Source organism: Scyliorhinus canicula, chromosome 13, assembly GCF_902713615.1.
Source record: "Scyliorhinus canicula chromosome 13, sScyCan1.1, whole genome shotgun sequence".
NCBI lineage: Eukaryota > Metazoa > Chordata > Chondrichthyes > Carcharhiniformes > Scyliorhinidae > Scyliorhinus > Scyliorhinus canicula.
Window position 1 is genome coordinate 141,176,940 of NC_052158.1, and position 26,192 is coordinate 141,203,131.

The 26,192-nt window shown below is 50.4% G+C and overlaps 1 protein-coding gene across 6 annotated transcripts in view; it reads right to left on the minus strand.

Annotated features, from left to right (window-relative positions):
* The window catches only part of LOC119976176 (phospholipid scramblase 2-like), a 70,288-nt gene that overhangs the window by 26,613 nt on the left and 17,483 nt on the right, over nucleotides 1–26,192 (minus strand). For 3 of the 6 annotated variants that reach the window (XM_038816457.1, XM_038816453.1, XM_038816451.1), the window contains exons 2-5: nucleotides 25,918–26,094; nucleotides 23,070–23,112; nucleotides 20,598–20,818; nucleotides 10,018–10,179 (exon numbers count right to left, since the gene is read on the minus strand). In XM_038816457.1, coding sequence (XP_038672385.1) covers nucleotides 10,018–10,179; nucleotides 20,598–20,818; nucleotides 23,070–23,112; nucleotides 25,918–26,094 — 603 coding nt within the window. The remainder of the gene's footprint in view (nucleotides 1–10,017; nucleotides 10,180–20,597; nucleotides 20,819–23,069; nucleotides 23,113–25,917; nucleotides 26,095–26,192) is intronic. The other 3 variants (XM_038816455.1, XM_038816454.1, XM_038816456.1) reach the window with 2 other exon arrangements.

A 26,192-nucleotide genomic window follows, 5' to 3' on the forward strand; every position in this document is an offset into this window, starting at 1 on the left:
CCCGCACCTGCACTGCCGCCACCCACCACCCCGCTGCCTAACCCCACCCCTCAACCGTCTCCAACACGCTAGACTGAGGCTCAAGCTCCAGACACCACGCCCCCGGAGTCACCACCTGCAACAACCATGCCCGCCGCATCGCCAGAGCCGAGGAGGTCTAAAAGAACGATCCGGACTCCAGACAGACTGAATATTTGATGACCCCACGTCACCCCCACTGGACATGATTTTTTTTAACATGGGGTGAATGTGGTGAATGTATTCACCTAAGTATGAACTGTCTGGATGTGCTGTGACCTATGACCTTGTACTGGAACCCCGGTGGGCTCCGCCTCTGGCTCTGCCCTCCCCAGGGCGATATATAGACCGGCCACCTGTGGGTGGCACTCATTTGTACAGCAGACACTGGGAGGCGAGTTCCTGGATAATAAAGCCTTATATTCCCTCGTTCTCACAGTCTCGCAGGTGAATTGACGGTATAACACTGACTTCCACACTATCAGAATTCACTGCCGGGGAATCAGTGAGGCGAAGGCCACGACACTGCCCCCACCCCCCCCCCCCCCCCCCCCCCACCTCCATTATCTCCGGCAGCTCCGATATCCAAAAGATCGCCACCAACGGGCATGGTTCCACCCATGCCCACACAATCTCTGACAGCGTCTTAAAGATCAGGACCAAAACTTCTGCACATATTCTCTGGCACCCGGTGCATTTCTCACACCTATTCGCCACCTGAGGGAAGAACCTCTCCGAGTCCGGGTGATATGAACCCTGCGGACTAGGCTCCTGGCACAGGAGGAAGTCAATTTCACCCCGAACAATATTTCAGCCTAGGCCCCGCCCCCCAGTTCCACTTCCAGCTCCTCCTCCCACTTCCCCAATATTTCTTCTAATGGCCCTTTTCCCAGTTCATCGTACGGTAAGAACCTATCCAGCAGAGTCTGCCTTGGCATCTGAGGGAATGTCGGGAGCTCTTTTTGCACGGTCCCGTAACTGCATGTACCTGAATTCACTCCCCATCGGCAGCTAGTATAACCCTCCAACGCCTTGAACCTCTGCTCCATGAACCAGTCCCTAATCCGTGTAACCCCCTCCTGACTCCAACTCCTATATGTGACGTTCACCCTGTTGCATTCGGTGTTCGATGTCAAGCAAAGAATCCACAGAACTGCTTGTGACTTGCCCAAACCAGGATCTTTATTAAAGCACACATGGAGTTTCTTTATACGCTCTTGGAACTACCCCTGTCCACAACTGTCCTCATGTATGTCTTATGACCCTCTGAGCATCACTAGATCTGCCGTCACTTATATGCGAGTGCCTTGTCACATGCCCACTGTCGCCAGATTGCATGGTGGATCTGTACCACCACCAGTTGGTTGGAGGTCGCACCACCAACTATCTGCAATATTGTTTACAGGCATATCACTCCCCCCCCTCCACCGGTGCAAACCGATGATTCCCAACCGCCACCCCCTCTGCAAGATAGCCCTCCAAATCCTAGGTGTTTTGCCTGCCCACACAAAGGCCGAGATTAATTTACCCACTCAGAAAAATGCCGAGGGGAGGAATATCCCATGGAGAGGGACCAAAACAAGAACACAAACCTGAGGAGAATGTTGATTTATATGGTCTGCGCACTCTCTGCCTAGGACAGTGACAGGGCTTCCCACCTCTTCTGATCCCCTCTCACCCCCTCCACCAAACTGGCCAAGCTCCAATTGTGCATCAATTATGAGTCACATGAATCGCTAAATACCTAAACCTTGTTTTGGTCATCTTGAACAACGGGCTCCCAAGTTAGCACTCCCCCAAACTTCCCTAATAGGCTCATTATCTTCTCCATGCACGCAAGTGGTCTGAGACATGCAGCAACAGGTCAACTGCATAGAGCTGCTCCCTATCTCCTCTTTCAACACCCTTCCACTCCTTTGACGCCCGCAACTCAATGGCCAGAGGCTCAATAGCCAATGCAAACAACAGAGAGCAGCACCCCTGTCTCTTGCACCAATGCAGCCAGAATGTATCTCGAGCTTTCAGAATTTGACCTTACGCTCACCATGGAGATGGCACAGTGCAATCTCATCCAAGAGATGAAGTTAGCCCAAACCCAAGCTGCCCTGGGACCTCAAACAGGTCCCTGTTTTCTACCCAGTCTAAAGCCTTCTCCGCGTCCATTGAAATAACCACTTCTGGCACCTTCCCCCTTGATTTAATCATCACCGTGTTCAACAGATGCCTGTTGTAACTCGACAATTGTTGCCCCTTGGCGAAACCCATCTGATCCTCAGAGACCACCTCCGGCACACACCCCTTCAATCTCCTCGCTAACACCATAGCCAGCACCTTCAAATCGACGCATATTCCACCCCCTCAATCCCTGGGCGTTTTGATTTCCCCACCACAAAAAAGTCTATTCGTGAGTATACTCTATGTACACGAGAAAATAAGGAAAACTCCCTCTCCTCTGGATGCCTAAACCTCCTCAGATCCACCCCCCATCTGGTCCATAAATATCTCCAGCTGCTTCGCTATTCCCGATGATGGGTTCGATCTATCCCATCCTGGGATCTGAAACAGAGTTGCAATCGCCACCAATAACCAGTTGATTCGACTCTAAGTCCAGAATGGCCGCCAACGTCTTTTTAATAATTTCTGAATGATCTCAATTGGGTGCATAATTATTAACTAAGACAACTGGTGCTCTCACAAGACCCCACTCACCATTATGTACCACCCTCCCTGGTCCCGCGCCTGAAATGCCAACACAAATACAACCTTCTTACTAAACAAAATCGGGACCTCTCTCGACTTAGAATCGAACCTCGAGTGGAAAGGTTTCCCCATCCAACCCTTCCTCAACCTCATCTGGTCCTTCACCCTCAGGTACGTCTCCTGCAGGAAAACCATGTCCACCTTTCAACTTTTCAAACGGGCAAACATCCCGCACCTCTGAATCGACCCCCTCTATTAACGTCCGCCATCCCAACCTAACAAGAATCTCCCACTACCTCCGGGCTCATCTGTTTTCCGGGCCCTCCCACAATGGCCATCACCTCCATTCTCATCTGCACCCATCACAAAGCCACCTGCATCACCTGCTCCTCCCCCTAAATCCCATCTCCTCTCCCACCACACCCCTCTCCCTCTCGAGCCTCCGATCCAATCAACCCCCGTGCCTCTCCCCTCCTACCTAACTGCTGTCCCCCACCCCTAGCTACACACTGCAACCCCTCCCCTACATTGCGTCCATTTATTAGCATCCCTGCTAGCATGGCAGCACCAGCCTGGAGATCTATACACAAAGGACTTCACCCACAATACCCAAACCACCCTTCCCCCAACTCCTCCTTCCCAACATTCACTCTTTGGTCAGTCCCTGCCCTGACCCCTCTCCTGACAGAGCTCCCAATCTCCAGCTGAAGAAAAAACTCAGGAATCGGAACCTACCCCCCATTGACCACAACAAAAGAAAACCATAACACTTCCAAACATTCACATTAGAAACATACCAAAACCATGAATTCCAACTATGCTTCCCGATAAAGTAATTTGCCTCCTCTCTAATCGTAAAATAATGTTCCTTGCCCTTAAATGTCATGCACCAATTAATTGAACGCGTCTGTGCCCGGAAGGGTAAAACCTCTAGTTAGATTCATGCCGGTCAAAAATGTTGGACTGTGTGGCAGTTAGTTAAGTTCCAGCTATAGAATATAGAACAGTACAGCACAGAACAGGCCCTTCGGCCCTCAATGTTGTGCCGAGCAATGATCACCCCACTCAAACCCACGTATCCACCCTATACCGTAACCCAACAACCCCCCCCTTAACCTTACATTTTAGGACACTACGAGCAATTTAGCATGGCCAATCCACCTAACCCGCACATCTTTGGACTGTGGGAGGAAACCGGAGCACCCGGAGGAAACCCACGCACACACGGGGAGGACGTGCAGACTCCGCACAGACAGTGACCCAGCCGGGAATCGAACCTGGGTTTCTATTGTGTTTAGAGAGTTATGGTATGACTAATAGATAAAAAGCACAAGCTTGCGAGTTTTTCTTAGCAATTATAGCCTTGTAAGATAGAGACGATTTTAAGATTTAGCTGAATCTGTGAGGCAGTTGGATTCAGATGGTGAGAGAGACGGAAGTTCGCACAACTCTGCTAGAAACAATTGGTTTAGAAGGCTAGAGAGGGAACATCTTTCACAGCTTTATTGGAAGAAAAGCCAAACCATGGAGTAATGGTTAAGAAAACACGTGCAGCGATCCGAAGAGCAGCTATTTAATAAAATGAATAAAAAGGAAGAGAAGTTTCCAAGAAGTTTGAGGTCAAAGATACTAGAACCAGAGCACTGTTCAGTAAAGACAGACTGAGCTGCTGAGAAGGCTGAGATGCCAGAAGGATATTTGAAGTGATTTTCAGGTTTATTTTGAGATTTTATTACAGCCTGTGGAACATGAGTAGAAATAACTATGGAAATCGGTGACTGGATCTGGAGTTTGTCTAAAAGCAGAAAAGGCAAAAGAAAGCTCAAAGGCAGTGGTGTGAAATTCTGGACTGGATATGATGTTAAAAGAGCAGTGGAGGGTTGTTTAAAAGAGTCATTTGTAAAACATGGACTGGATTTCGGAATGCAAATCACGAAGGGAAGATATTATTATGAAATTATGAGAGAAGAATTTAAAGTATGTTTTTTGGAGTGGAGTTTGAAACTCTCATACAATTATCTTCTGGGAGGATTCTGAGGAGAAACCTCCAGACACTAATTCGGGTTCAGAGCGGAATGCATATATTTGACCACAGTTATTTTGTGAGCTTAAAAAGGACCTTTGTGTTAATTAGACCATTGTAGCCAAAGAAGTACTTTGTAATGTTAATCCTAAAACATACGTGTAATTGTTAAACCAAGGTGGGAATAAAGGTGTATTGTCTCATAATCTAATTTTTTCATGTTTAACAATTTTTTAAATTGTTGTTAAAACTAATTCCTCCATGTTTTAGAAAAAAAAAAGGGCATGATTTTATGGCTATGCTGTGCTCGAAAGCAGCTCACTTCAGCGCAGCTTGGCCAATAGAAGCCAGGAGGTCAGCCTTCCAGTATCTACCCGGCTCGTAATGCCTTGCGATATCACTTTTTTACCAAATCTGCATATTAAAGCGAGGCAGCTAGTTTAACTTTAATGTGCGTGGCAAGGGATCATTCCCCTTCGAGAGCACAGGCGAGCGCTGTTCAGTACAGGTTTCCAGAAATGGGGGCCAGATGGAACAATACTTGTGGGGGGTCTCCCAGGAGATCGGAGACTCCCAGGTGCATTTGGGCAGGGTGGCACCTTGGCACTACTAGTGCCACCCGGGCACCCAGGCACCGCCAGTCTGGCATCCACTGAAATCCCCTATCAAACACAAGTGGAGTTTTATTGCCTTGTATTTCTCAGCACTGTGAGCACTGGGAAACACGTGGCTAAACATGCTCACTATGGGACTATGTTCCCTTTTAGTAAAATCGTACCATAAATAAAAGTTATGTTTTTTCAGCCACCGTTCCATTCTTGGATCTTCCCATCCCATTGTAATTGCATAATTGATAGTACAGCAAGAATTTAGAGGTTTAAACTTCTCAAAAGAAAATTTAAGTCTGACATCAGGCAGTTTTCATTCACATGATTGACTCATAGAATCAACCCAATTAAGGTGGAATTATTGAATAATCCAGAATTATTTGCGGTGGGACGAGGGTAGTGTATTTCTGGATGGATGAGCTAAGAGATGCCTAATTGCCTTCCTCACATGCATCTATTTTATAAACATTGGTGTATGGTGACTCCCAGGAATCAACACTTCCATCTATTCCTCTGGTACAGTAAGGAGTCTGACATCACCAGGTTAAAGTCCAACATGTTTGTCTCAAACACTAGCTTTCGGAGCACTGCTCCTTCCTCAGGTGAATGAAGCGGTATGTTATCTCTTCATTCACCTGAGGAAGGAGCAGTGCTCCGAAAGCTAGTGTTTGAAAGAAACATGTTGGACTTTAACCTGGTGTTGTAAGACTTCTTACTGTGCTCACCCCAGTCCAACGCCGGCATCTCCACATCATTCCTCTGGTATCTTCAAGTTACTACCCACAAAAAAGCACTCTCCCTCAACATGTCCACAATTACCAGCCTGTTCTCGGTTGGTAACACATGTGCCTGCATTCGGACTTGTCGTGTCAATGGCTATTCTAGAGACTTAATAATAATAATCGCTTATTGTCACAAGTAGGCTTCAATGAAGTTACTGTGAAAAGCCCCTAGTCGCCACATTCCGGCACCTGTTCAGGGAGGCCGGTACAGGAATTGAACCCGCGCTCCTGTCTTGTTCTGCATTACAAGCTAGCTGTTTAGCCCACTGTGCTAAACCAGCCCCAGAAATTGAACATGCAATCAAGGTGGTGCAGTAGAGAGAGAGTGCTCCCATTTTTCTTTGCGGTCCTTGAACTTGTATTTAGAAACATGGTATATACATATATTATATATATGACATACAAGGATCTATGACATAGTCTACATAATGTTTTGGCAAATGCTTATTTCCTGACAAAAACAGATTGGAGTGATATTAGCCCTATCTGCTTAGCAAAAACTGGGCAGGTGGGCAGTGAACCACCAGGAGCTGGATGACTGTAATTTAGACCTGCTCTCTTTAGCAGGCAGTGAGGATATCTGCCCAAGGTTAGCGAGGCTTGTGTTATCCTATTTATGATGCTCCTTGATGAAATGAAATGAAAATGAACATCGCTTATTGTCACGAGTAGGCTTCAATGAAGTTACTGTGAAAAGCCCCCAGTCGCCACTTCCGGCGCCTGTCCGGGGAGGCTGGTACGGGAATCAAACTGGTCTGCTGGCCAGCTTGGTCTGCTTTAAAAGCCAGCGATTTAGCCCAGTCCCGGCACCGAGGAGTGGAGTGAACCACTCCGGGATCGGGCCGCCCAGAAGGTGCGGAATCCTCAGCACCTTCAGGTCGGCTAGGCAGGTGGCGGTGGGGTTGGCACCATGCCAACCGGCGCGGAAGGGGCTTGGAGCCATGCCAACTGGCGCCAAAGGGCCTCTGCCAGCCGGCATGAGTTGGCGCATGCGTGGGAGCGCCAGCGTGTGCTGGCATCATCCCAACGCATGCGTAGGGGGGGTCATCTTCGCTTCGGCCATGGCAGAGGTCCACAGCCGGTGCGGATGGAAAGAGTGGCCCCACGGCACAGGCCCGCCCATGGATCGGTGGGCCCCGACCGTGGGCCAGGCCACCTTGGGGGCACCCCCCGGGGCCAGGTCCCCTCCCCCCACGCCCCCCGAGGACTCCGGAGGCCGCCTGCAGATCCAGGTCACGCCAGTAAGTACCTGGTCTCATTTATGCCGGTGAGATCGGCCTAAAACGTGCAGTCGCTCTGCCCATCGCGGGCAGGAGAATCGCCCAGGGGCCACTACCAGCGGCCGCCGACCGCGGGGCGAGATTCCCGCCCCCGCTAAAACCCTGGCGCCAGAGAATTTGGCAGGATTCACACCGTCCCTTTGGTGATTCTCCGGCCTGGCAGTGGTTCGGAGAATCCCGCCCTCATAACTAAATGCAGAATGTCCATTTCACCCATCCATCCAGAGGAGGCTCCTCTATTATCAGGAGGAATGAGGAATGATACCAATGGTGAACTTTTAAAGAGAATTGTTGTACTAGAAGCCTTGAGCCGGGATCGAACCTGGGACCTCGGCACCGTGAGGCAGCAGGGCTAACCTTCTGCACCACCGTGCTGCCCGCTGATCCCCTTATTAATCAAGAACCTATCTACCTCTGTTTTAAAGACATTCAGTGATTTGGTCACAAAGAAGTTCCACAGATTCACCACCCTCTGGCTGAAGAAATTCCTCTTCATCTGTAAGGATCGTCCCTTTAGTCTGTGATTGTGTCCTCTGCTTCCAGTTTTTCCTACAAGTTGAAACATCATCTCCATGTCCATGTCCACCCTATCCATGCCTCGCTGTATCCTGTAAGTTTCAATAAGATCTCCCCTATCTATCTAAACTCCAACGAGTACAGACTCAGAGTCCTCAACCATTCCTCGTACGACAAGCTGTTCATTCCCCTAGACCTCCTCTGGACCTTTTCCAAGGCCAGCACATCTTTCCTTAGATATGGGGCCCAAAACTGCTCACAATACTCCAAATGGGGTCTGACCAGAGGCTTATACAGCCTCAGAAGTACATCCCTGGTTTTGTATTCTCTCCCTCTTGACATGAATGCTAACATTGCATTTGCATTCCTAACTGCCGACTGAACCTGCATGTTAATCTTAAGAGAATCGTGAACAAGGGGAGGAATTCTCTGACACCCCAGGTTGGAAAATCGCTGGGGCGGCGTGAAACCCGCCCTGCCGCTCCAAGCCAGCTGCCGAATATTCCGACGCCATTTTTTTGCCGGGGGCGGGGATCGCGCCGTGCTTTCGGGGGCCGTTGTCAGTGCCCCCCCGCCCCGGCGATTCTCCGGTCCCCGATGGGTCGAGCGCCCGCCCATTTTCGGCCAGTCCCGCCGGCGTGGATTAGATCAGGCCCATAGTCGTGGGATCTGGCTCTGAGGGCGGCCTGCGGAGTCCTTGTGGGGGCGGGGGGGGATCAGGCCCCGGGGGGTGGGGCCCCACGGTGGCCTGGCCCACGATCGGGGCCCACCGATCTGCGGGCAGGCCTGTGTCGTGGGGGCACTCATACCCTCCGCGCAGGCCTGTGTAAAGCTCTGCCATGGCTGGTGCGGAGAAGAACCCCCCTTTGCGCATGTGCAGGAATCACGGCAGCGGTTCTGGAAACACGCTGGCGCTCCTGCGCATGTGTCAACTCGCGCCGGCCGATGGAGGCTGTTCAGCGCCGGTCGACGCGGCGTCAACCACTCCAGCGCCGGCCTAGCCCCCGAAGGTGCGGAGGATTCTGCACCTTCCAGGTGGCCCGACGCCAGAGTGGTTCATGCCACTCTTTGGTGCCGTTACGGCCCGCCCCACTAGATACCAGAGAATCCCGGCCAAGGACTCCCAAGTCCCTTTGTGCTTCTGATTTCCTAAGCATTTCCCCATTTAGAAAATAGTCTATGCCTAAATTCCTCTTTCCAAAGTGCATAACCTCACACTTTTCCACATTGTATTTCATCTGCCAAATCATTGCCCAGTCTTCTAGCTTGTCCAAATCCTTCTGCAGCTCCTTTGCTTCCTCAATACTACCGGTCCCTCTACAGATCTTTGTATCAGCTGCAAACTTAGCAACAGTGCCTTCAGTCCTTTCTTCCAGATCATTAATATATATTGTGAAAAGTTGTGGTCCCAGGACAGACCCCTCAGGCACACCACTTGTCACCGGCTACCATCCTAAAAAAGACTCCTTCATCCCCACTCTCTGCCTTCTGCCAGTCAGCGAATCCTCTATCCATGCCAGGATCTTACCCTTAACACTATGGGCTCTGAACTTATTTAACAATCTCCTATTTGGCACCTTATCAAAAGCCATCTGGAAATCGAAAAAAAATCATGTCCACTGGTTCTCCTTTGTCTAACTTCTTTGTTACCTCCTCAAAGAACTCTAACAGATTTGTCAGACATGACCTCCCTTTGACAAAGCTGTGCTGACTCAGTCCTATTTTACCATGCACTTCCAAGTACTCCGCAATCTCACCTTTAATAACAGACTCTACAATCTTACCAATGACCAAAGTCAGACTAACCAGCCTATAATTTCCCATCTTCTGCCTCCCTCCCTTCTTAAATACTGGTGTTACATTAACCACTTTCCAGTCCTCTGATCCAATGATTTAATTGTTATTCCGAACAAGTGTTGCACTGGATTTGAAACTCAATTTGTACAGAAGCTCAATTTGTGCAGATGCAGCCTGACCTGCTAACAATCTCCAAAATGTTATGTTTTTATTTCAGATCCCCAGCTTTTCTTTCTTTGTACAAGTTGGACCAATGTAAATAACACACCCCTGGCATCTTGTAAAGGGCATACCTTAAAGTTAATTGAATGGCCGCAGCTGGACAGACAGCATGGACCACGGATCTTCAAAACAGCAGCTTTGTTTTCATCTTGAATAACAAATTTCAGCAAGCACGGGTGCCATTTTTGGACAATGTATCCTATGGGCTCACCAGGCGGGGCTTGCACTTCCAACTGTGAATGAAATAGATTAGAGCAAAGAAAATAAAACAAAGTTGTGCAAACAGTTGCATAGTTGCATATCAGTACTGGATTTATTGTATCGTGGGTAAGTAAGCAGCTTCAAGCTCAAAACTGTGCGGAAATATTTCACGAGAATGGCTCCCAAGGATAATGGACTTCACGACGGTAGATTGGAGAAGTAAGAATTATTTTCCTTTAACAAAGAAAGGCTAAGAGGAGACTTGATAGAGGTATTCAAAATCATGAGGGATCTCCATTTGTCACAATTTTGCACGTTGGTACAGTGGTTAGCATTGCTGCCTCATCGTGCCAGGGACGTGAGTTCAATCCCACCCTTCGGTTACTGTGTGGAGTTTGCACGTCCTCCCTGTGTCTGTGTGGGTTTTCTCCAGGTGCTCCGGTTTCCTCCCTCAGTCCAAAGATGAGCAGTTTCGGTGGATTGACCATTCTAAATTGCCCCTTAGTGTCCAAAGGTTAGATGGGGTCACAGGGATAGGACAGGGGAGTGGGCCTAGGTGGGGTGCTCTTTCGGAGGTTTGGTGTTGACTCGATGGGCCAAATGGCCACCTTCTGCACCGTTGGGATTCTATGAAACAATTCCCATTTAGTCTGTTGTTAATTGTTACACAATAAGCATTCCTCACACTAGTACTGGAGTAGGATCACTCTAGGCTATTGGCTAAGAAATTCCTACTTGCGAATCTCAATGTGAGAAAGCTATGTAAGTAAGCCTTTTTGTTTACTTCATTATGGGTCAAAATGTAAGGCAGATGTATAACTTGTCCGGAATTCTCCAGGTGTTGGGATTCTGTTTAACTGTTGGCAGCAGCACTCCCCCCCCCCCCCTCCCCCCCCACCACCACCACCACCTCTGTCTGCGGCCTGGGGTAGCTTCAATGGGAAATCCCATTGACAAGAGGCGGGAGGACAGAATCCCACCCCCAGCGAATGACACGAGGGCCTGGGAGACTGGAGAATCCAGCTCCTTTTATCACATTGCAGCATGTGCAATGTTGGCATACTGCTAATCTCACCAGGCCCGTGACCAGGAAATGACCTGAGGAAGGTGAGTTCAAATTCAAACATGATAGCCGATGGAATTTAAACCAAATTAATAAATCCAGAATATAAATCTACTCTCTGTAATGGTGGCCATGAAACTATCATTGATTGCCATAAAAGTACAATTCATAAATCTCCCTTCAGGGAAAGAAATCTGGTCTAAATGTGACTCCAAATCTACAGCAGTGTAGAGTTGACTGCATTCTATCATGGCCTTGCCAGTACAAGGCCTTACCAATGAGGCCCATGTCTTCTGAAAGAATTTTTAAAAAGTGATACATTTTGGGCAAGTATTCCAGACAGTTTTCTTTGGACACTGACGCTATCTAGGAAATGTGGCAGATAATCTGTATTCAGCAAGGTCCCACAAACAGCATTCAATAATGGCCAGATGATCAGCATTTTTCCAGTGAAGTTGCTTGGGAACAAACACTGGGTGAACTACTCTCCTCTTCTTTGAGATAGTGCTAAAGGGATCTTTTACAATCGACTGGAACCTAAATTTAGCATTTCAACCGAAAGACAGCACCAGCTCCAAAGAGTACAATATTTTCCTCGGTGCTGTATTGCACAGTCAGCATAGATCTTGGGCGGGAATCTCCCAACGGGAGTCTAAATGCTGACGCTGGAGCAAAAACCGGAGTGTTTTACTCCGGCGTTGGTACCTGTTCCCAGACCCCATTCTGGAGCCAATGTGGGGCTGGCAAGGGAGTGGCGCGATTTGCGGGGGCGGGGCCTTGGCACGGCGTCGGAGACCCGGCGCAGCGTAAAAGACACGCCGCCTTGGGTCCCGCGCATGCGCGGTTGGGCAGGCACCGGCGTCAGGGCTCCAATTCTCCGGCCCGGAGTGGGACCTGAACTCTCAACTTTCATGACCTAGAGGTACGTGTCCCGCCAGTAAGCCACCAATTGATCACAGTGGAAAAGAAAATTGGACAGGCTATAAAATGGACACAATGGATAGGAAAGAACATCGGGGTTCAGATGGTAGGGGGAAATCAATGGCACATTGATCAGCCAAGGCCAGACACACATTAATTTGTAATCTTACATGGACTAAGAAGTAATAAAAGTAGATGTCTTTTCAATCATCACTAACCTTAGGAGCTGCAAATGGGACAATAGCATATTGTGTGTCTATCAGGACCTGAGCGTGGAGGTGGCCAGAAGGAGGGCAGGCTTCAAGCAAGTTAAGGAGATCCTGTTTAAGAAGAAGGTGAAATTTGGGCTGCTCTACCCGGCGTGTCTGTGGGTTACGCACGAGGACCAGAACCATTATTTCGAGTCGCCCGAAGACACGATGGACTTTGCAAAGAAGAAGGGGCTGGCGCAGAACTGAGAACTTTTTGGTTTAAGTTGTAACTTTTCCGAGTGATGTTTATACGTTTTGATTGTCGTTTTGCTTCTGCTTCGAAGTTTGGGTGAAGATGGGGAAGTAAAAGTTATTCGGTTTCTCTGGGTTTTCGGTGTTTTGGTGGGGATGGCTGGTGGGGGCTTTTTACTTTTTTATTACTTTGATTTGCACTATTGGGGGGGTTCTTTGGGGGTTTTTCATTTTGGGTTGTCTCCTATGGTAATTGGGAGATTGTTTGGTCTCGGTTTGAGGAGGGAAATAGTTTCGATGAGCGGGGGTAAGGGAACAATAGGTGGAGACTTCTTGGCGGCGGAGGCGAGGGTCACCAGGCTAGCTGGGTGAGCTAGTCTCCGGAAGCACAGTGGTGAGGGGTCATAGATCATAGATCATAGAATTTACAGTGCAGAAGGAGGCCATTTGGCCCATCGAGTCTGCACCGGCTCTTGGAAAGAGCACCCTACCCAAGTTCAACACCTCCACCCTATCCCAATAACCCAGTAACCCCACCCAACACTAAGGGCAATTTTGGACACTAAGGGCAATTTATCATGGCCAATCCACCTAACCTGCACATCTTTGGACTGTGGGTGTATATGTTCAATATATGGTAGGAGTTAGGTTACAAAGTGGTGTTGCTGGGGTGCGGGGGGGGGGGGGGGGGGGATAGTTACTCTGCTGACGATGGAGGGACTTAGGTTTTGGGACAGAAAGGAGGTCGGGGGTGGGGGCTGCCAAGAGGCGGGCCGATGGGGGCACGGCGCATGGGCTGGGGATGGCCCTGGAAAGGGGATGGTTGATCGGCGGGGGGGGGGTGGGAGGTAGGGGATGCAGTGCCCCCCCCCCCACCCCCAACCAGGCTGATCACCTGGAAGGTTAGAAGGTTGAATGGGGCCGGTCAAGAGGGCACGTGTGTTCGCACATCTGAGGGCTCCGAAGGCGGACATGGTGATGTTGCAGGATACACACCTGAAAGTAGCGGATCAAGTTAGGCTAAGGAAGGGTTGGGTCAGTCAAGTCTTTCACTCGGGGCTGGACACCAAGACTAGAGGGGTGGCGATTTAAATCAATAAGCGGGTGCAATTCCAGACGGGCAGTATAGTCTCGGACCGGGGAGGTGGGGGGGGGTGGCGTTATGTCATGGTGAGCGGTAAGCTGGAGGGGAGGAAGGACTCACCAGGGAACTGACTGCCTCCGTACCAGCCCGCATTCTGCAAATGCATATGTGATCTTTAAACACTGGCAGGTGTGTTTTAATAGCTATCTGACTACTGCAGCCGGCAAGCCAGCCAAGGAGCAGAAACTCCACATCCTCCACTCATGCGTGGGCACATCGGTCTACGCAATGATCTAGGACGAAGGCGATTATGATGCGGCCATGGAGATTCTCAAAGGACACTTTCTCCGGCCGGTCAACGAAGACAACAGTTCCCTGGTGAGTCCCTCGACGAGTTTTACCAGGCCCTCACAGCTCTAGGGAGAATGTGCGCATGCATCCAGGTTTCGGCAACTGAGCACATGGAACTTCTAATCAGAGACGTTTACGTTGCTGGCATGCAGTCTCCTTCTATCCGCCAACGATTGCTGGAGAAGAACACCCTCAGCCGAGCTGAGGCACGGACTCTTGCAACCTCCTTGGAGGTTGCTGACCTGAACGCCCGCGCATATGCCTCCGGCCGAGCAGCAACCCCTGACTTCACGGCACGCGCCACCCCCATCCTCTGTGGACCCCGACACCCCCAAGCCTGCGCCACGGGTCGATCCGACAAACTAGCGGGGCCCCGTTGCTATTTCTGTGGCCTCTCAAAGCAACCCCACCCGCGCTGCCCGGCCCGCTCCGCTCTGTGTAAGAGCTGCGAGAAGAAGGGCCACTACGCGGTGGTCTGACAGACCAAGTCGGTCGCTGCTCTTCCGCGCAGCGACCGCGGATCCCCCCCCGGGCCCCCCTAGGTCCTCCCGATCCGCTCTCCCAGCTGCCCCGATCGGCCCGCAGACGCCGCTGACACTGCCTCCAGCCGCCACGAGGCTCCCACGGGCGCCGCCATCTTGGGCGCCCCGGCTCCACATGCGAGTCCTGGGCACCGCCATCTTGGGACCCCGACTCCACGTGCGGGTCCTGGGCGCCGCCATCTTGGGCCAACACGGAAGGCCCTGCAAGCGATTACTCTGCCACTGAGGATGATCTGGAACTCTCACCACGACTGGCTTCCATCAGACTCGACCAGTCGCGACCACGCACGCCCGCCAAGACTACGACAATGGTTCAGCTCAACGGACACAAAACGAGGTGCCTGCCGGACTCCTGGAGCACGGAAAGTTTTGTCCACCCTGACACGGTAAGACGCTGCGCGCTCTCCATCCACTCAGTTAAACATAAAATTGAATTGGCCTCAGGTTCGCACTCCGTCCAAATCACCGGGTGCTGCATAGCGGACCTCACGGTCCAAGGGAGGGTTTTCACAAACTTTTGTGAAAAGTTTACGCAGCTGGATGCGTATCCTCTCCCCCGTATTTCCGACCTGGTTAACAGGATCGCGAAGTACAAAGTCTTCTCCACGGTGGACCTTAAGTCCGCCTACCACCAGCTCCCCATCTGCGCGAATGACCGAAAGTACACTGCGTTTGAGGCAGATGGGCGCCTCTACCACTTCCTCAGGGTTCCATTCGGTGTCACAAATGGAGTCTCCGTCTTCCAACGGGAGATGGACTGAATGGTCGACAAGCACGCTTTACGGGCCACCTTCCCGTATCTCGATAACGTCACCATCTGCGGCCACGACCAGCAGGACCACGACATCAACCTCCAAAAATTCCTCTGAACCGCAAAACGCCTTAATTTAACATACAATAAGGATAAGTGCGTGTTTAGCACCGACCGTCTAGCCAACCGTGGCTATGTAGTGCGTAACGGAGTGATAGGCCCCCATCCCGAACACATGTTCGATAATGCACAGAGGGGCAAGATCAAGAACGACAAGATCTTGCGGTGGCGGATCGAGTTGTCCACGTACAACTACGATATCTTGTATCGTCCTGGGAAGTTCAACGAGCCTTCCGATGCCCTATCCCGCGGTACATGCGCCAGCGCGCAGATTGACCGCCTCCGCTCCCTCCACCCGGACCTCTGCCATCCAGGGGTCACCCGTTTCTACCATTTTATTAAGACCCGCAACCTGCCCTACTCCATTGAGGAAGTCAGGACCGTCACCAGAGACTGCCACGTCTGCACCGAGTGCAAACTGCACTTCTACCTCCCCGAACGAGCGCATCTGATCAAGGCATCCCGCCCCTTTGAACGTCTCAGTATAGACTTCAAGGCTTCCCTCCCCTCCACCAACCGTAACACTTATTTCTTGAGTGTTATCGACAAATACTCCCGCTTCCCATTCGCCATTCCCTGTCCCGACATGACCACGACAACCGTCATAAAGGCTCTCCTATCCATCTTCTCCTTGTTCAGTTACTTCGCGTACATCCACCGCGACCGGGGGTCCTCCTTTATGAGCGACGAACTGCGTCAATTCCTGCTCAGCAGGGGCATAGCCTCTAGCAGGACGACCAGTTATAACCCCCGGGGTAACGGTCAGGTCGAGCGAGAGAATGGCACCATTTGGAAGACCATCCTGCTGGCCCTACGGTCCCGAGATCTCCCTGTTCCCCGTTGGCAAGAGGTCATACCCGACGCCCTGCATTCAATCCGGTCTCTCCTCTGTACTACCACTAATCAAGCACCTCATGAACGTCTTCTTGTTTTCCCCAGGAAGTCGTCCTCAGGATCCCCTCTCCCGACCTGGCTGGTGACACCCGGGCCCATCTTGTTCCGGAAGCATGTGCGGGTGCACAAGTCCGACCCGTTGGTTGAGCGAGTCCAGTTACTCCACGTCAACCCGCAGTATGCGTACGTGGAGTATCCCGACGGTCGGCAAGATACGTTCTCGCTTCGGGACCTGGCACCCGCCGGCGTGCGGCCTTCTCCCCCTACATCAACACCTCACCCCCAACTCCAATTCCCCCAAGCTCCCCCCGCGCCCCCACGACCCAGCGCACATGCCCCGTCTCCCCCGATTACAGCATCTCCACCACCGGCCCGGGGTACAGAGACACATCTACGACCGACGCTCCCGGAGGCAAGGATGACCATCGGCCCGACGTCACCGGCTCCACTGCGACGGTCCTCCAGAACACCACGTGCACCCGACAGGCTGATCGTCTCCATCTAATGCGGCCATGGGACTTTTTTTGTGTTATTCTGTTGTTAGTAGTGGTAGTATTGTTTTGCCACGAGCCAGTGGGTAGCCCACTCTTATCGATTTTCGCTGCTGATACCACCAGTCCTCGGACCACCCCCCCTCTCTCTCTCTCCCACTTACACCCCCCCCCGCCTTCTTTCTCCACAAGGGGTGAATGTGGTGGTATGGATATGAGCACTGCCATTGGTGCAGAGCACTGGCTTCCCATTGGCTCTGGCTGGTCATGTGCCTCTCGTCCGATTGGTTGGGACTAGTCATGTGACTGCTCTCCAATTGGTTGAGAGGCAAGTAGGCCCCGCCTCTGAGGCGGGGTATAAGTACCCAGAGTTTCCGGCGCTCGGCCATTCTCTGTAGTCGACCACCGGGCTAACAACTAGCTGATTAAAGCCACAGTTCGGATCCTAAATGTGTCTTGAGTCGAATTGATGGTACATCATGACTGCATGCAATACGTGTGACACGAATATAATTGATTGATTGTATGTAAATGAGAAAACAACTAATTCCGCCCCTTAAATCTGTATATTAACCCGTGTGAGCATTAGCTCAAGTGGGATAAGGTGCTGTCAGGGGCTGCAGAGTCCCCAGACCTTGTCTCCCAGAATTCTGACATATTAAATTGCTTTTTTTATTCATACTCAGGCCTTTGTGTGAATATTTTCAGCCCTAACAAGGAACATGGGGAGAAGGCCAGCAGAATGATGACACAGCAGCTTAGGAAGAGGGAGGCGGCCAGGGAAATAGAAACGGTGGTCGATGGGGACGGGAACCTGGTTAGGCGAGGGATAGAGTGTGGTGCTGCCCCCGACTATGTCACAGGCCTCTATTTTGTTAATATTGAAGTGGGACAAGAACCCGGATCTATGTGGCTCTTATAGGCCGATCTCACTGCTTAATGTGGACTTGGCTGGGCTAAACAGGGCCTTCAGGGACTCTCACAGCAGACTATCGCTCTGAACCCCCCACAGGGCCCGAGGGGATGAGGACTGACCTTCCCAAGGGTGGGCAGGGAGCTGGCGGATGGGCTGGGGGCCCCAATAAGGACCGAAGAAATAGCTGAGGGCTTGATGGCTGAAGTGTTGGACAATGTAGACTTGCGAAGTTAACATATGCCACCAACACTGAAGATGGTTCAACTCTATTTTATTAATTAATTACAAACTAATCGGCATACGAGAACTGTGGGTTTAAACGATGCTAGTTTAACTAGAGACCTGTGCCTGTCCGAACCAGTTGAATCTCTCAGCACGTGGTGTGAGTCTGTACTAAACTTGATGAGCTCTTGTGCTTCTGAGAGACAGCATCCAGAATGAGCAGGAAAAGTGATGCCCTCTGCCTTTACAATGTGTGTATTCTAACTGGTGATTGGCTGCGGTGTTTGTGCATGTTGACTGGTCCCAGTGTATGTCCATCAGTATGTGTCTGCACCATGATAGACTGGTGTATATCATGACAATGGCAATGCAGTCGGATAAGGCCCCAGGGCCGGACGGTTATCCTGTGGAATTCTACAAGAAATTCTCGGGGGTATTAGGGCTGTTGTTGGTCAAGGTTTTCAATGAGCGAAGGGACAGAGGTGTGCTGCCCCCAACGATGTCACAGGCCTCTATTTGATTAATATTGAAGCTGGACAAGAACCCGGAGCTATGTGGATCTTCTAGGCCGATCTTGCTGCTTAATGTGGGCGCCAAGCTGCTGCTCAAAGTTCTGGCCTCCAGGATTGAAGATTGTGTGCCGGATGTGATTATGGAGGATCAAACCGGGTTTGTCAAGGGCAGGCAGTTGGTGGCCAATGTAAGAAGGCTGCTCAACGTGATTATGATGCCCCCGGAGAATAGGGAGGTTGAGGTAGTGGTGGCCATGGATGTGGAGAAGGCGTTCGACCAGGTGGAGTGGGACTATCTATGGGAGGTGTTGGGGCGATTTGGGTTCGGTAGGGGCTTTATCGTCTGGGTTTCGCTGTTGTAACAGACCCCGGAGGCTAGTGTAAGGACGAATAGGACAACCTCGGACTACTTTGGACTGCACCAGGGGACAAGACAGGGATGCTCCCTCTCCCCACTGCTGTTTGCGTTAGCTATAGAGTCGCTGGCAATTGATCTTAGAGCTTCAAGGGGATGGAAGGGACTGGTTTGGGGGTGGTGGTGGTGTGTGCAACATAGGGTCTCGCTGTAGGCGGACGACCTGCTCTTATATGTAGCCGATCCAGGGGCAGGGATGGATGAGATCATGGCGCCTTTGGGGGAATTTGGCCGGTTTTCAGGATATAAACTGAACATGACAAAGAGCGAGATGTTTAGTTCAGGCATGGGGGCAGGAGGGTCGGCTGGGTTAGTGGGGGACAGTTTTAGGTACCTAGGGATACAAGTGGCACGCGACTGGGACCGGTTACACAAGTTGACCTTGTCTCGGCTGGTCGAGGAGATGAGGGGCGAGTTTCGGAGATGGGATGCGCTACCGCTGTCGCTGGCTGGGAGGGTGCAGGCGGTTAAGATGACGGTCCGACCGAGATTTTTATTTGTATTCCAATGCCTCCCAATTTTCATCCTGCGGTCCTTTTTTAAGAGGATGAATATGACGATGCTCGAGAGGAATCGGGGGGAGGGGGGGCTTGCCCTGCCAAATTTCAGTAATTACTACTTGGCGGCCAATATTGCTATGATAAGGAAGTGGGTGGTGGGAGCGGGGTCGGTTTGGGAGCGGATGGAGGCGGCTTCATGTCGGGGCACCAGCTTGGGGGCGTTGATAACGGCACCTCTGCCATTCCTGCCAGCGAGATATTCCACCGGCCCCGTGGTGGTGGCGGCCTTGAGGATCTGGGGTCAGTGGAGGAAGTACGTTGGAGCAGGGGGAGCATCGGATTGGTCCCCAATATGTGACAACCACCGGTTTGCCCCAGGGAGCCTGGATGGGGGGTTTCGAGTATAGCGAAGGGCGGGAATTGAGAGGATGGGGGATCTGTTCCTGGAAGAGATCTTCCCTAGCTTGAGTGCGCTGGAGGACAAGTTTGGGTTAGCAAGAGGGGACGACATCAGATATTTACAGGTGCGGAATTTTCTGCACAGGCAGGTGTCATCCTTCCCATCCTGCCACTAAGGGGGATCCAGGATAGGGTAGTGTCTAGGGGATGGGTGGGGGAGGGGAGTGTCTCGGACATCTACAAAGAACTAGTGGGGGCTGAGGAGACGCAGACCGAGGAGTTGAAGCGAAAGTGGGAGGAGGAGCTTGGGGGGGAGATGGAGGACGGCTTGTGGGCAAACGCGTTGAGTCGAGTCAACGCACCTGCTACATGCGCAAAGCTCAGCTTGATCCAATTCAAGGTGGTACACTGGGCCCATATGACAGTGGCCCGGATGAGCAGATTCTTTGGGGTGGAGGACAGGTGTGTAAAATGTGCGGGGTGACCAGCGAACCATGCCCACATGTTCTGGGCGTGTCCAAAGCTTTGGGGATGTTGGCAGGGGTTTGCGGACGTCATGTCCAGAGTATTGAAAACAAGGGTGGCAATGAGTCCAGAAGTGGCGATTTTTGGGCTGTCGGACGATCCGGGAGTCCAGGAGGAGAAAGAGGTGGAAGGGTACGGCAGCGGAGAGTAGAGGGTTAAATAGGCGGATCTTGGAGGGTCGGGTGTCGGTGTTTGCACTATGTTTATTGTTCTTTGTACACTGCTTTTATACTGTTGTTGTTTGTAATGCCAAAAAATACCTCATTAAAATTGTTTGTTAAAATAACAAATCATCACAAACCTTTTGCAAACAGCATGGACACCAGCAGCTGGTACATCGCACAGGCCGTCTCATGCGTATTACTTCTGTCCCCATATTGTCCATGATGTGAATTTTTAACGATCGCCGTGACCCACAGATCAGTTTGCAGCAGACGTTAGATGATTCAGCGGCAAAGTAGATCTGTTGGCCGATCTTGTTTTTAACTTCGTATTTGTTGTTCATCTCAAATCCCAGCAAGGCTGAAAGCAAAGAAATTTACAGTGGCTGCTAAGAGCAGTGTGGCACTCGCAGGCAGAACATATCATTGGGGTATTGCAGCAGTCATTGTTGAAGTCCTTTCATGAGACCAGAGAGCTTGATGTCATTAGGGCCACATTAATAAGGGATTTAGGAAGGCTGACAAATCAATATTCTATTTATCCTACGGGAGGCGGAGGGTGGGCCAAGTTATTCAGGATGGAGCTGCAGGAACAGGTGCACAAAACAAAATCCAAATGCAAGAATAAATGACCTGGTCCCCATTGTCCCTGGAAGTGGCAACGTCAGCAGATTTCCAATACTTTTATGCATTCTATATTTGTGGGCCATCACAGCTGAGCCTGAATTCACTCTCCCCTGACATGCACGCGTGCAAGCCTTCCAGACAGAGCCTTGGCTGGTTTTAGTCCCCTTCTGATACCCGGGGCTGGTTTAGCTCAGTGGGCTGGACAGCTGGTTTGTTATGCAAAACCTAGGCCAGCAGCGCAGGTTCAATTCCAATACCAGCTGACGTTATTCATGACTTCAACCTTGCTCCTCAGGTTAAGTCACCACTCGTCAGCTCTCCCCCCCTCTCAAAGGGGAAAGCAGCCTATTGTCATCTGGCAACTTTACCTTTATCAGGGGCATGAATGACAATCCTTCCATCTGTCTTTCCTGCAGTCACTCTCATCTTCCCTTGGGCAAAAGTTTCCCCTTGCGTCACTGACAGAAATTGGGTTTCTGCTTTGCTGGAGGAACACCATGTTGACCAGACTTTCCAGCCAATGTATTTTTCCAGCTAACTCTGAATGCCATTTGGAGGAAGCTATCTTTGACGTTCCAGAATCGGTGAGTGGACAAGTGAACATTTCTAATCAACTGCCCATTTTATACTTTTATTCCCAACTGGGATAAAAATGCTTGTCGCTGGTCAATAACTTGCAACACAGGGCGAACAATATGAGTGTTGGGTCAAAATCATTTGGAAGACATTGGGGTATTTGGGCAGTTGGACATTGGGGTATATGACATTTGGGCAGCACGTTAGCACAAGTGGATAGCACTGTGGCTTCACAGCGCCAGGGTCCCAGGTTTGATTCCCCGCTGGGTCCCTCCCCCACGGAGTCTGCACGTTCTCCCCATGTCTGCATGGGTTTCCTCCAGGTGCTCCGGTTTCCTCCCACAGTCCAAAGATGTGCAGGTTAGGTGGATTGGCCATGATAAATTGCCCTTAGTGCCCAAAAAGGTTAGGAGGGGTTATTGGGTTACGGGGATAGGGTGGAAGTGAGGGCTTAAGTGGGTTGGTGCAGACTAGATGGGCTGAATGGCCTCCTTCTACACTGTATGTTATATTTTCTATTCACACAGTCAGCCAGGGAGGAGCCGCAACACTTATATCATTTATCCCAATAAAAACAATGGCAACTCAATCAAAATTGGGGCAGATACTGGGTCAGAATGCCTTGGCTTGGTAAAGTCAGCAACAGTTGCAATATCGCAGGTTTGCCTATTAATACAGTACGCATAAGGCAGATTTTAAAAAGTGCCTTTTCACCTCAAAACAGCTGGCAGCATGTCTAAGGGCAGAGCACAGTGACTGGTGTCATTTAGGGACTTGTACCATGAAGACTGTGCCAACAATATTTGACAAACAACAATGAGATGAACCTACCAATCTGCCATTCTTTTTGGTGTTGATTGGGGAAGAAATGCTGGCCAAAATTTGGGATGGAATGTCGACGGCAGATAGAACATAGAACATAGAACAGTACAGCACAGAACAGGCCCTTCGGCCCTCGATGTTGTGCCGAGCCATGATCACCCTACTCAAACCCACGTATCCACCCTATACCCGTAACCCAACAACCCCCCCTTAACCTTACTTTTTTGGACACTACGGGCAATTTAGCATGGCCAATCCACCTAACCCGCACATCTTTGGATTGTGGGAGGAAACCGGAGCACCCGGAGGAAACCCACACACACACGGGGAGGACGTGCAGACTCCGCACAGACAGTGACCCAGCCGGGAATTGAACCTGGGACCCTGGAGCTGTGAAGCATTTATGCTAACCACCATGCTACCGTGCTGCCCATAGGACTTTCATGCTTTTATTGAAAACTCTTACATACACAAGCTATTTCAATTTTCAGGGAGTGAAAGAAAAAAGTTAGTACAGTGTACACAGTTCAAACTGGAACTGAAGTTGATGTGCCCCTGCCACCTCGTATGCATCTGCAGTCACTTACCTTCCACAAGCTCCAACTGCTGACGAATCAGAAAGCCTTCTATCTGTGAAACAACAGACATGAATTGATTTTCTATTTCCTTCATACGTGAACATTACTGCCGGGATAGTTTTTGTGGGTTATTACTTAATTAAGCATAGTTTTGGCACGACTGTTTTTGTGTAGTTTCCTGCTGTTTTATATCACATGTCTCAATTATCTTTCACGCTTTGCATCTCTCATGAGGTTGCTTTGCAAATTTGAAAGATAATGGATAAAATAATCCAGCATTAGGACCTGTCCTTTATTAATAAATAATCTTTATTAGTGTCACAAGTCAGCTTACATTAACACTGTAATGAAGTTACTGTGAAAATCCCCTAGTCACGACACTCCGGCACCTGTTCGAGTACACTGAGGGGGAATTAAAAATGTCCAATTCACCTAATATCACGTCTTTCGGGACTTGTGGGAGGAAACCGGAGCACCCGGAGGAAACCCACACAGACACGGGGAGAACGTGCAGACTCCGCACAGACAGTGACCCAACGGGGAATCGAATCTGGGACACTGTCGCTGTGAAGCAGCAGTGCTAACCACTGTGCTACCTTGCCACCCTACAAGGCCAACATAAAATGACACTGGCACCTTTGTGTCTTCTCTTCTCCTCTATAAAAAATAATGAGATATGGGGAAAAGAGGCACTCTGTGTCCATTCATTCCTTTCAACATGCAATGGAGCACTTTTATCCAAAGGTGCTCTTGAGGACAAGGTAGAATGTTTGCTTGGCATCCCAACCCCTTCCTTAAACATACACTCCCTCCACCACTGATGCACATTGGCATGTGCATCCCATCTCAAACTTCATTGTAGCAACTTGCCAAGGCTCCTTCAACAGCACCTCTCAAATCCACAACCACTACCACCTAGAAGGACGAAGGCAGAAAATGCATGGGACCTCCAGCTGTTGCAAATTCCCCTCCAAGCCACACCCCATCCTGACTGGGAACTACTTTAGCATTTCTAAATTGTCAAAATCCGGAAATCCCTTCCTAACAGCACTGTGGACATTTCCACTCCACCTGGATGGCAATGGTTCCTGACAATAGCTCATTATCTTCTCCAGGGCAATTAGGGATGGGCTATAAATGCTGGCCCAGCCAGCGATGCCCACATCCAATGAACCAAGAATAAAATGGCCGAGCCTTGGTTACTGCACGAGGACGCACAATCCATGTGATTCTCCATCTGTTAACAGGCACAGGGAGAAAAGCATAAGGAAATAGCCTGCATTTCTTGTTTAGTGCGATTTCATGCAATTCCTGCTAATGTTCCAGAAACATCCCCACTTATGGTTGATACAAGAACAATTTGCTTCTACTTGTGATTAAAAACCCAACTGTGTCAGGAGGCATTTTAATAAACTTGTACAGTGACTGGATACTGTCAATGACTTGTCAAGAATTACAGCCCAATCCTTTTTGTTTTTCTCCTCTGCCCATTGATATAAGGCTTGACCCTGTCAGTGATCAGGACCTCCTGGCTCGGAGGAAATGTGGCGATGTGCAGGAGTGAAGCTGCTGATTTCCATTCCATTACTTTTAATCTTAGACTTAGAATTAGAACAGTACAGCACAGAACAGGCCCTTCGGCCCTCGATGTTGTGCCGAGCAATGATCACCCTACTCAAACTCACGTATCCACCCTATACCCGTAACCCAACAACTCCCCCTTAACCTTACTTTTTAGGACACTACGGGCAATTTAGCATGGCCAATCCACCTAACCTGCACATCTTTGGACTGTGGGAGGAAACCGGAGCACCCGGAGGAAACCCACGCACACACGGGGAGGACGTGCAGACTCCACACAGACAGTGACCCAGCCGGGAATCGAACCTGGGACCCTGGAGCTGTGAAGCATTGATGCTAACCACTATGCTACCGTGCTGCCCCCTAGTCTTATCATTTCCAACTTGGCATTAGGGTGAGGGCTAGTCATTATTGGAAGCACTTGCTCAGAGAACCTATAGAATTTTTTTTCATAGAATTTATAGAATTCATAGAATTTCATAGAATTTACAGAATTTGCAGAAGGAGGCCATTCGACCCATCGAGTCTGCACCGGCTCTTGGAAAGAGCACCCTACCCAAGGTCAACACCTCCACCCTATCCCCATAACCCAGTAACCCCACCCAACACTAAGGGCAATTTTGGACACTAAGGGCAATTTATCATGGCCAATCCACCTAACCTGCACATCTTTGGACTGTGAGAGGAAACCGGAGCACCTGGAGGTAACCCACGCACACACGGGGAGGATGTGCAGATACCGCACAGACAGTGACCCAAGCCGGAATCGAACCTGGGACCCTGGAGCTGAAAAGCAATTGTGCTACCACAATGCTACCGTGCTACCGAACTAATCCTTTCATTTCTCTTTGAGGCAACTAACTGTGCCCAGACAGAGAAAAGCACCGTGACAAGGCGCTCTGTGACGGCATCCATGACCATCCATTCTCAGAGTAGCAAAGTTAGTATCAATTCTTAATTCTGACCTGCGAGGACACCCTCTGGGGGGGGAGGAGGGGGAGGGGGGGGGGGGGAGGGGGGGGGAGGGGGGAGGGGGGGGGAGGGGGGGAAGGGGGGGGGAGGGGGGGGGGAGGGGGGGGGTTGTTGGGTTACGGGTATAGGGTGGATACGTGGGTTTGAGTAGGGTGATCATGGCTCGGCACATCGAGGGCCGAAGGGCCTGTTATGTGCTGTACTGTTCTATAAAGGCACGGTACAGGTTCAGCTGCCTGCTGTTCGCAAAGCCTAATCTTTCTAGTTATTGAAGGAAGGTGAGGTGAGCATCACCCTTACGTACCATCGTAAAAAGGTTAAAAATGAGCAATTGGCCAAAGTGCCTTTTGTACCTCGAGAAGATATTCCAGCCCTGGTGGGCAGATTGCGGGAAATGGAGACACCGGTTGTTCAGCCATTCCGGGTGGTCCTCGTGGGAGTTGAAGACCAGGAAATTTGACGAGGCGCAATCCCGGGTCAGCTAGATTGAAGCAGAATTCAGTGATTGCAGATAATTTTTTATTAATGGAGAACACTTTAATCTTTACACAACACAAATGCTACCACAGATAGAAGGAT